Source organism: Macaca thibetana, chromosome 9, assembly GCF_024542745.1.
Source record: "Macaca thibetana thibetana isolate TM-01 chromosome 9, ASM2454274v1, whole genome shotgun sequence".
Taxonomy (NCBI): Eukaryota; Metazoa; Chordata; class Mammalia; order Primates; family Cercopithecidae; genus Macaca; species Macaca thibetana.
This window is the reverse complement of record NC_065586.1, coordinates 21,165,318-21,177,100: the sequence shown is the minus strand read 5'-3', so window position 1 is coordinate 21,177,100 and position 11,783 is coordinate 21,165,318. Positions and strand designations below refer to the sequence as shown.

The following is an 11,783-nucleotide window of genomic DNA, read 5'->3' as shown; positions in this document are numbered from 1 at the left end:
CACTGGTTGAGTGGCTTCTGGGGCTTTGCCTTCCTGGGGCCAGGCTGTGACTGAGGACCAAGCAGCCTGTCCTGTGTTTAGCTCATTGGCTTGACCACAGGCCAGTGCTGTCCCAAAGAGCAGGAGGCCCCAGCACAGCTGGGGACTTACCTGAACTGAAAACCGTGTCTGACATTTGTACAGCTCTCAAATACTTACTAAACAGAATCGCCAGCCTGGGCAACATAGTGAGGCCCCGTCTCTAAAAAAATAGTAATTAGCTGGGAGTGGTGGCACACACTTGTGGTTCTAGCTATTTGGGAGGCTGAGGTGGGAGGATCACGTGAGCCCAGGAGCTCAAGGCTGCAGTGAGCTATGACTGAGCCACTGCACTCCAGCATGGGGAAGAGAGCAAGACCCTATCTCTAAATAAATAAATAAATAGCCTATTGTCTCATTCAGAAGAAAAAATTAAGTTCAGCAAAATCTGATGGTTATGTTGAAATCAGCGATGGCTTGTGTTCTTTGGCTTATTAGGTGGGTAGGGGGAGGTGGAGACTGAAGTAAGGAGGTACTGGGATGCCGTAGGATGTAAGCTTCAGGCTCCAGGTGGAAGACTGGGGATGGATAAGTGTGAAGGCCTGTGGGGTGGTTACAGGAACAGATGTTCAAACAGAAATGAAGGAATCTGCTTGCCAGATGTTGGGACAATGGGCTGATGGAAGCTATAAGGGAAAGACTTACAAAGAGGCAGATATAAAAAGGGATAACTGTGTGGCACAGAATCATACATACCAGAGGCTGGGAAGGAGGTGTGGGTGGGTGGGGAAAGGGGGAAGAGAGCTTGATGAATGGGTAGGAACATGCAGTTAGGCAGAAGAAACAAGTTCTAATGTTTGATAGTAGAGTAGGGCGACCATAGCCAGCAACAATGTATAGTATATTTCAAAGCAGATAGAAGAGAGGACTTGAAATATTCCCAACACATAGAAATGATAAATACTCGGCCGGGTGCGGTGGCTCATGCCTGTAATCCCAGCACTTTGGGAGGCTGAGGCGGGTGGATTGCCTGAGGTTAGAAGTTCAAGACCAGCCTGGCCAACATGGTGAATCCGTATCTCTACTAAAAATACAAAAATTAGCTGGGTGTGGTGGCGTACGCCTGTAATCCCAGCTACTCAGGAGGCTGAGGCAGGAGAATCACTTGAACCCGGGAGGCAGAGGTTGTAGTGAACCAAGATCATGCCATTGCACTTCAGCCTGAGCAACAGAGCAAGACTCCACCTCAAAAAATAAACAAATAAATAAAAACAGATAAATACTCAAGGTGATGGGTGATGGAGTTGTTCACCTCTCTACACATTCTATGTATATAGCAAATACATGTACCCCATAAACATGTAAAATATTATGTATCAATAGGAAAAAATGTGAAAGAGGGAGAGAGGAGTCGGGGATATATATATATATATATATATATAGAGAGAGAGAGAGAGAGAGAGAGAGAGAGAGGGTTTAAGGCAAGATCTGAGATCCTGGGATATCACCTGTGAGGATGTAATATTAATTAATTAATAATCTGGTTTGCCTGAAAGTGAGGGTAAGAAGGACTGAAGGACCCATGCAGAAAGACTTTTGCTTCGTCCAAGACCAAAAAGTTGAGAAAGAACTTTACTTGTAGGCTGAGGAGTCTGCAAAAGTGGAGCTAGAAAGTCAAACTGGGCCAGGTACAGTGGCTCATGCCTGTAATCCCAGCACTTTGGGAGGGTGAGGCAGGAGGCTTGCTTTAGCCCAGGAGTTTCGACTTTATAGTGAGCTGTGATGGCATAACTGAACTCCAACCTGGGTGACAAAGCAAGACCGGTCTCTATAAAAATTTCTTTTAAAAAAATTAGCCAGGTGTGGCTGGGCATGGTGGCTCAAGCCTGTAATCCCAGCACTGTGGGAGGCCGAGGTGGGTGGATCACCTGAGGTCAGGAGTTGGAGACCAGCCTGGCCAACATGGAGAAACCCCATCTCTACTAAAAATACAAAAATTAGCTAGGCTTGGTGGCACATGCCTGTAGTCTCAGCTACTCCGGAGGCTGAGGTAGGAGAATCTCTTGAACCCAGGAGGCGAAGATTGCAGTGAGCCAACGTCGTGCCACAGTACTCCAGCCTGGGTGATAGAGCAAGACTCTGCCTCAAAAAAAAAAAAAAAAAAAAAAAAAAAAAAAAGCGGCCAGGCGCGGTGGCTAACGCCTGTAATCCCAGCACTTTGGGAGGCCGAGACGGGCGGATCACAAGGTCAGGAGATCGAGACCATCCTGGCTAACACAGTGAAACCCCGTCTCTACTAAAAATACAAAAAAAATTAGCCGGGCGCAGTGGCGGGCGCCTGTAGTCCCAGCTACTCAGGAGGCTGAGGCAGGAGAATGGCATGAACCTGGGGGGCGGAGGTTGCAGTGAGCCAAGATCGCGCCACTGCACTCCAGCCTGGGCGACAGAGCGAGACTCTGTCTCAAAAAAAAAAAAAAAAAAAAAAAAAAAAATTAGCTAGGTGCAGTGGTGTGTGCCTGTAGTCCCAGCTACTCAGGAGGCTGAGGTGGGAGATCCCTTGAGCCCAGGAGTCTGTGGTTATACTGAGCTATGATTGCACTTCTGCAGTCCAGTCTGGGTGACAGAGCAAGAATCTATCTCAAAAAAAAAGAAAGAAAGAAAGTCAGTCAAACTGAAGCTAACTCAGGTTGACAACATCAGTCAACTTAGTTCAAGCATTGACATACCATATTGATGTGCACCTTACCTCATGACTATGAGAGATATGACTACAAAGTAAGGTAATTAAAAAAAGGGAACATAAAGAGTCGTTAATAGTTGTCACCCTTAAAGCAGTCACGTTGGGTTGTTTGTTCAAACAATGCAGAGATTTCTACAACTCCTCTTTTGTTTTTTTTTTCTAAGCCTGCAGCATAGACAGACATTCATCCATCTTTTTTGGTTTTGTTTTGTTTTTGTTTTTGTTTATTGAGACAGAGTCTCATTCTGTTGCCCAGGTTGGAGTGCAGTGGCATGATCTTGGCTCACCACAACCTCTGCCTCCTGGGTTGAAGCCATTTTCCTGCCTCAGCCTCCCAAGTAGCTGGGATTACAGGCGCCTGCCACCACGACCGGGTAATTTTTTTTTTTTTTTTTTAGTAGAGACGCGGTTTCACCATGTTGGCCAGACTGTTCTCAAACTCCTGAATTCAGGTGATCTACCCGCCTTGGCCTCCCAAAATGCTGAGATTACAGAGGTGAGCCTCCGCTCCCAGCCTCATCCATCTTTAATGGTGGAGAATCTTCATTTTCTAAAGGTGTATTTGATTTTGAGGAACAGTTAGTAGTTGGGAGCCAAGACTGAGGAAGAGGCGAGTGATCAGGCTGGGAAGGGTTAAGGAAAAACCAGAGCCAGACAGTAAAGGAATGAAACAGATTTTATTTTATTTTATTTTATTTATTTTCTTATTTTTGAGACTGAGTCTCACTCTGTTGTGTGGGCTGGAGTGCAATGGTGCGATCTCGTTCGCTGCAACCTCTGCCTTCTAGGTTCAAGTGATTCTGCTGCCTCAGCTTCCCGAGTAGCTGGGATTACAGGCACCTGCCACCATGCCTGGCTAATTTTTGTATTTTTAGTAGAGACTGGCTTTCATCATGCTGGCCAGGCTAGTCTCAAACTCCCTACCTCAGGTGATCTGCCTGCTTTGGCCTCCCAAAGTGCTGGGATTACAGGCGTAAGCCACTGAACCTGGCCAACAGATTTTATTTATTTTTATTTTCGAGACAGAATCTTGCTCTGTCACCCAGGCTGGAGTGCAGTGGCACAATCTCAGCTCACTGCAACCTCTGCCTCCTGGCTTCCCGCAATTCTCCTGCCTCAGCCTCCTGAGTAGCTGGGATTACAGGCACCTGCCACCATGCCCAACTAATTTTTGTATTTTTAGTAGAGAGGGGGTTTCACCATGTTGACCAGGCTGGTTTCAAACTCTTGGCCTCAGAAGATCTGCCCACCTAGGCCTCCCAAAGTGCTGGGATTACAGGTGTGAACCACCATGCCTGGCGGAAACAGATTTTAATGAGAAACTATTGCAATAGGGGAAAAGACTTCAGTACAGAATGGGCTTCCGTTCTGAGCACAGCGTGGGGGATTCATAGCCAAGGAGTAGGGTGGAGATCAGGGGATGAAAAATTCCTAGGAAGAAGCATCAGGGGTTGGGGGATTCTGGCTAAACCAATTCGACAGAATCCTTCCTTCCAGATAATCAGACACCACTTGGTGATGGAGGTGGCGATGAGAAATTTGATCAGATATAGAGGGATTCTTGCTTAACTGACACAGCAGAAGTTTTGCTAAAATTAAGTGATGCAAAGACAGACACAGAAATCCAAAGGCTCAGAGGGCTCTCATCAAAGTTTGGTCAAGGAGAGTGTCTTGTCAGAAGCACTCACTGTTGTTTTTCAAGAGTACTTCACAGAGGTACACTTTGATGGAACCTTAAACTAGAATTTTCTCTTTTTGCAATGCTGAGAATCTATCAAATACTTTGCAATTTCTACAGAAGTTTGATGAACTTTTTGACCTCAAGGAGTGAATTCTGCATGAACAATATCAGGGACATCAAAGAAACAAATCAATTGTGTCGTGGGTGTGATTTTGATACGTGGGCTCCATGGTTTCTCCCAGGCTTTGAAGAGCTCTACTGCAGGCGCTGACTCTTGTTCCCAGGTCATTTTGGAAACAACGTGGTTCGCTGACACTTAATCTGTTCCTCAAGATTGTACCATTTGCTCAGCTTTCCTTAAAAGATAAGGACAAGAGATACATCCATCTTTGCTATTTCTATTACTCAAAAATGTGTGGTGCAGTCTTTACGTTTAAGTTGTCCCAAAGGAAGAGTTTGTTTCTTTATCTAAATTGAACTCTTCAGCCTTCCTTCTCCCAGGCAATCACCAGTGTGAATTAGCCCAACTGCTGACCACTTAACCATTTTATTGAACCTGTGGGTGAACGGATCACTACATATTCACCAAAGTGCATTCCTTACCTAACTTTAAACCTTTTGTTTTGGCTTTAAATGACTGTTCTGGAACAAGTTTCATGTTCTCTCTAGATGTATCATTTGCAGATTAATTGCATTTAGAATATAATATTCTTTGCACAAATGATTCTTTTATATATATATAATACAGAAATAAAATGTTTGATAGGCGCAGGCTGCGGCGCCGCGACTCCTGCGGTGGACGTCTGCCCTCAGTTTGAGGGCTTCGCGCGGCGTTTCCTGTTCCCTCCTCTGCAGCTCGGGCCTTTGGCCTGATCCAGCCCCCATGGCTTCAGAAGAGCTACAGAAAGATCTAGAAGAGGTAAAGGTGTTGCTGGAAAAGGCTACTAGGAAAAGAGTACGTGATGCCCTTACGGCTGAAAAATCCAAGATTGAGACAGAAATCAAGAACAAGATGCAACAGAAATCACAGAAGAAAGCAGAACTTCTTGATAATGAAAAACTAGCTGCTGTGGTTGCTCCCATTACAACGGGCTATAAGGTGAAAAGCAGTAATTATGGATGGGATCAGTCAGATAAGTTTGTGAAAATCTACATTACTTTAAGTGGAGTGCATCAAGTTCCCACTGAGAATGTGCAGGTGCATTTCACAGAGAGGTCATTTGATCTTTTGGTAAAGAATCTAAATGGGAAGAGTTACTCCATGATTGTGAACAATCTCTTGAAACCCATCTCTGTGGAAGGCAGTTCAAAAAAAGTCAAGACTGATACAGTTCTTATATTGTGTAGAAAGAAAGTGAAAAACACAAGGTGGGATTACCTGACCCAGCTTGAAAAAGAGTGCAAAGAAAAAGAGAAGCCCTCCTATGACACTGAAACAGATTCTAGTGAGGGATTGATGAATGTTCTAAAGAAAATTTATGAAGATGGAGATGATGATATGAAGAGAACCATTGATAAAGCCTGGGTGGAATCAAGAGAGAAGCAATCCAAAGGAGACACAGAATTTTGAGACTTTGAGGTCCTTTTGGGAACTGTGATGTGATGTGGAAATACTGATGTTTCCAGTAAGGGAATATTGGTGAGCTGCATATATAAATTTGACAGATAGCTATTTACATAGCCTTCTAAGTAAAGGCAGTGAATTCTCCATTCCTACTGGAGGATTTATTTAAATAAAATATGCTTATTAAACACTCCTGCAAAGATGGTTTTATTAGTACCCTGGACATTTTGTTCAAGGAAGGGTTATAGTTGCATTCTCATGTGAAATATAAAAAGCAAGTCTTGCCCAATAAAAGAAAAAGTTTGATAAAATTTATTGATCACAATTTCTTTTTTTATTGTTAAACTTAAATAAATTTTATTAGTATAAATTTATGGAGTCTCACGCCTGTAATCCCAGCACTTTGGGAGGCTGAGGCGGGTGGATCACCTGGGGTCAGGGGTTTGAGACCAGCCTGGCCAACATGATAAAACCCCATCTCTACCGAAAATAGAAAATTAGTCTGGCATGGTGGTGGGTGCCTGTAATCCCAGCTACTTGGGAGGCTGAGGCAGGAGAATTGTTTGAACTTTGGAGGCAGAGTTTGCAGTGAGCCGACATCACGCCACTACACTCCAGCCTGGGCGACAGAGTGAGACTCCATTTCTTTTTTTTTTTTTTTTTTTTGAGACGGAGTCTCGCTCTGCCACCCAGGCTGGAGTGCAGTGGCCGGATCTCAGCTCACTGCAAGCTCCGCCTCCCGGGTTCACGCCATTCTCCTGCCTCAGCCTCCCGAGTACCTGGGACTACAGGCGCCCGCCACTGCGCCCGGCTAGTTTTTTGTATTTTTTAGTAGAGACGGGGTTTCACCGTGTTAGCCAGGATGGTCTCGATCTCCTGACCTCGTGATCCGCCCGTCTCGGCCTCCCAAAGTGCTGGGATTACAGGCTTGAGCCACCGCGCCCGGCCGACTCCATTTCAAAAGAAAAAAAAAAGTATGAATTTATTGAGTTCAAGTAATTTTGTTATATGCATGGATTGTGCAGAGGTGAAGTCAGGCTTTCAGGGTATCGTACATTGTATCCATTAAGTAATCTCTCACCACCCACCTGCCTCCCACTCTCTCACCCTTCTGAGACTCTGTTATCACCACTCTCTATGTCAAAGTGTACACATTATTCAGCTTCCACCTCTAAGTGAGAACAGAAGGTATTTGTCTTTCTGTGATGACAGTTTCTTCAAGCGGATTGGCCAACCTTGAGGGGAGGAACATAGGAGGTGGATGAGGGAATCAGCTTGCATTTCCATTACTAACAGCCAGGAACAAATGATGATCTTATTTAAACTTTACAAAAACTGGTGGGGTGGATATTATTATTCCCACGGAGCAGAGAAACCTCCCGAGATTAAATTAATTACTTGCCAAAAGTTACACAGGCTCCTCTGAGCTGCTTTCCCAACTAAGTCTATCCTGTGGACTTCTATGTCTGTACCAAGGCACCTCCCAATTTTTGCAAAAATCTTGCTATGTCCATTTTGCAAGAATCTCCACCCTTCATATCTGATCAAATTCCTCAACCCCCTGGAGTCAAGATTCGAACTCAGGGCTGTCAGATTCTAAATCACAGGAAAGACAATCTAGATGTTATAGACACCAAGAATCCAGTTGTCGGTATACCATATTGTTATAAGAATGGTTTCTCGGCCAGGCTCAGTGGCTCACGCCTGTAATCCCAGCACTTTGGGAAGCCGAGGCGGGCAGATCATGAGATCAGGAGATCAAGACCACCCTGGCTAACAGGGTGAAACCCCGTCTCTACTAAAAAAAAATACTAAAAATTAGCCGGGCCTGGTGGCGGGCACCTGTAGTCCCAGCTGCTGGGGAGGCTGAGGCAGGAGAATGGTGTGAACCTGGGTGGCGGAGCTTGCAGTGAGCCGAGATCGTGCCACTGCATTCCAGCCTGGGCTACAGAGCAAGACTCCATCTCAAAAAAAAATTTTTTTTTTTTTTGTAGAGACTGGTTCTTGCTTTGTTGCCCGGGCTGGTCTCAAACTACTGGCCAAACTATGAGCAATGCCATGTTGGCCTCCCAAAGTATTGGGATTACCGGCGTGAACCACTATGCCTGGCCGACATTGACATGTTGGTGGCCTAGGTTAACACAGGCAGGAGAGAAGGTAGGGGCTTGTATAGGTGACCAAGTTCTTGGGTTTGCTGCTGTCATTGTGGGGTTCAGGGCCCTTTTCTTTTGCTTTCTTTTTTTTTCTTTTTTTTTTTTTTGAGATAGAGTTGCGCTCTGTGGCCCAGACTGGAGTGCAGTGGCGCGATCTCGGCTCACTGCAAGCTCCGCCTCCTGCGTTCAAGCAATTTTCCTGCCTCAGCCTCCCAAGTAGCTGGAACTACAGGTGCCTGCCACCATGCCTGGCTAATTTTTCGTATTTTTGGTAGAGACGGGGTTTCACCATGTTAGCCAGGATGGTCTCGGTCTCCTGACCTCGTGATCCGCCCACCTCAGCCTCCCAAAGTGCTGGGATAACAGGCGTGAGCCACCGCGCCAGGCCGGTTCAGGGCTGTTTTCTACAAGGCTGTATGAACATAAAGCCTTTACCAGGCATCATGCCAGAAACTTAATTAAAGTAATAAGAAATAAGGCTTTTATAGCAAAGAGGTGTAGGCGGGATGGGGGTGGAGGAAGATCATATTTCTTTTTCCCCTTGATGCCCTCCCTGGAGAATCATCCATTTATGAGTTGGTTATAGAAGATTTTCCCAGGACACTGCTTTTCTGGTATTTGTGTGGTTCTTGAACTTTCGCAAAGCCCTGGGTACTTTAGAATCTAGGCAGACCTGCCCTTGGTCCTGGCCACTGAACTTTGCATCTAGGCAAGTTAGATAGAATTAGGACATTATAGGGCCCGGTAGATGAATAAATAGTGTAAAGATTATGACTGGCTAGGCACAGTGCTCACAACTGTAATCCCAGCAGTTTGCGAGGCCAAGGGGGGCAAATTGCTTGAGCCCAGGAGTTCAAGACCAGCCTGGGCACCATGGTGAAACCCCGTCTCTACAAAAAATAAACAAACTAGCTGGGCGTGCTGGCGTATACCTGTAGTCCCAGCTACCCAGGAGGCTGAGGTGGGAGGATCACCTTGAGCCTGGGAGGTTGAGGCTGCAGTGAGCTGTGATTTCACCACTGCATTCCAGCCTGGACAACAGAGTGAGACTGACTCAAAAAAAATATATAAAAAAAGACTATGACCGAGGGAGGGTGCCATTTTATTTGACAAAGTAACACAGATATAACATAACTTGGATGAAATATCTGTAACTGACAGAAGCCAGACTCATGGAACAGCCTTCTCAGATGCCTTGCCTGGTTGGCAGCTGAACTTCTGGGTATCTCAGTTAAGTATTTAACTTCTCTGAGTTTCCATCTTCCTGATTTCCCAGATGAGAAAACCCTTTGTGTCTCTGGAAAAGTATTTCGATATTGTCTTAAGAACGTGCTTTAGGTCCAGCACAGTGGCGCGTGCCTGTCGTCCTAGCTACTGAGGAGGCTGAGGTGGGAGGATCACTTATGCTCAGGAGTTTGAGACCAATCTGGAAAACAGAGACTCCAACTCTAAAAGAAGAAAAGAATGTGTACGCGTTATTATAAGGATGATTTATAGGGGGAATACGGCAGTGATTGTTAGGTGAGGTGCAGGACTGGAGAACATTCTACCCATAGCTATTCCAACTGAGAAAAAAAAATCCATCCTAGTCCCCCCATTGGCCTGCTAACCTTGGTTCCTTTTTTTTTTGAGACGGAGTCTGGCTCTGTGCCCAGGCTGGAGTGCGGTGGTGCGATCTCTGGTCACTGCAAGCTCCGCCTCCCGGGTTCACACCATTCTCCTGCCTCAGCCTCCTGAATAGCTGGGACTACAGGCGCCCACCACCACGACCGGCTAATTTTTTGTATTTTTAGTAGAGACGGGGTTTCACTGTGTTAGCCAGGATGGTCTCGATCTCCTGACCTCGTGATCCGCCCGCCTCGGCCTCCCAAAGTATTAGGATTACAGGCGTGAGCCACCGTGCCCGGCCCCAGCCTTGGTTCCTTTATCTCTGGACTATCCCTTTACCCTCTGCCAATGGCTGTTACCACTAAGGGCCTGGCTCCTCTATCTTGAAGAAAGAGGAACGATTGACAAGATGAAATTCAGTAGTTCTGAGGTGAAAACCCAAGTAAACCCATTGAAGAACTGTCACCGTCTACAAGATTACTTAGGAAGGAGATCAGAGGGATTCATGTGTATTCAGGCTTCTTAATAACTTTTGAAATTAAAAAAATATATACTATTTTCAGGACATTTTTGATGAATTAAAGTATTATTGTAGGGTTACCGTAGGAATGTATGTACCTTAACATATCATGTGACAAATTTTGAGAGCAAACCTGTTCTCATACATTGGGCCTTGGGCCAATGGTGGAAGAGACAGTGTCTAAAGACGCAGAGGCAGGGTCCTGAATGCTAATACTAAAATCTCTTGGCCGGATGCGGTGGCTCACACCTGTAATTCCAGCACTTTGGGAGGCTGAGGAAGGAGGATCACCTGAGGTAAGGAGCTCGAGACCAGCCTGGCCCACACGGTGAAACCCTGACTCTACTAAAAATACAGAAATGAGCCAGGCGTGGTGGCGGGTGCCTGTAATCCCAGCTACTCCAGAGGCTGAGGCAAGAGAATCACTTGAACTCAGGAGTCGGAGGTTGCAGTGAGTTGACATGGTGCCACTGCTCTCCAATCTGGGCAACAGAGTGAGACTCTGTCTCAAAAATGAATAATAAATAAATAAATAAATAAAATATCTTTGTTCAAAACTTCCCAATGGCTTCTCATTTTATTTAGCATAAAATCCTAAGCCTTTACCATGGCCCCTTTCCCATCTCCTCACTCCCCACCCCTGATGCTGCTCTTCAGATAGGCCGGGGTCTCCTCCCTCTGCACATCAGTGCTGGCTGTATCCTCTGCTCTGGAGCCTGCTCCTCCCCAGATCTCCTCCAGGGCAGGCAAGGCTTCGCCAGCACCCACCTCGAGGTCGCCTTCCTGTCTCCCACTGGCCCTGCCATCCTTTTCTTCTCCTCCCCTCCCCTCTTCTCTCCTCCCCTCTCCTCCCCTTCCCTTTGCATCTGACATAGACGCACCTGTTTGTGTGCGTTGGAATGCAGGCTCTACAAGAAACGTGTGATTTGTTTTGCTCACTTCTATGGCCCCGCTTGGCACATAGTAGGCACTCAGTAAGTTGGGAGTAGGACAGACTGGAGTGGTTGTCCCTCAGAGCCTACTGTGGAGCAGGAGAGAGAAACAGGAAGAAAGACGCTGTGCGACGGCCCAGAGGGTGCCAGAGGAGGCAGCTGTCATCCCGGAGCGGGGCTCAGGGGACAGCCTCGCCAGGTGCCAGCCCTACTGGGGAGTGGGTTGAAGGGGGGCATCTCTGTCTTTCCACCTCTCCTCTGATCAAACGTCCTAGGTTTCTAGAATTAGGCTGAGCGGAGGCACTGAAATTCGGTTGCCTTTGGAAGATCCCTTTGGTGTGAGTGTTTTATCTACTTTGATGTAATTCCCTGAAAACTCAAGTATCATTATTTTATCAGTTTTAAAAGTAACTTCTTGTTTGTGTGCTATATATATATATTTTTTCTGGTGAGACAGGGTCTGACTTTGTTACCCAGACTGGATTGCAGTGGTATGATCATAGCTCACTGCAGCTTTGAACTCCTGGGCTCAAGTTATCCTCAGTCCCCAAGTAACTGGAACTACAG

The 11,783-nt window shown here is 46.1% G+C and overlaps 1 protein-coding gene across 1 annotated transcript; it reads left to right on the top strand.

Moving 5' to 3' along the window:
- Positions 1-5,203: 5,203 nt before the first annotated feature.
- Positions 5,204-6,292, top strand: LOC126962724 (calcyclin-binding protein-like). The gene has a single exon (XM_050804073.1). It carries the CDS (start codon positions 5,323-5,325, stop codon positions 6,007-6,009), a length of 687 nt encoding a protein of 228 aa, XP_050660030.1. The 5' UTR covers positions 5,204-5,322; the 3' UTR covers positions 6,010-6,292.
- Positions 6,293-11,783: the final 5,491 nt, after the last annotated feature.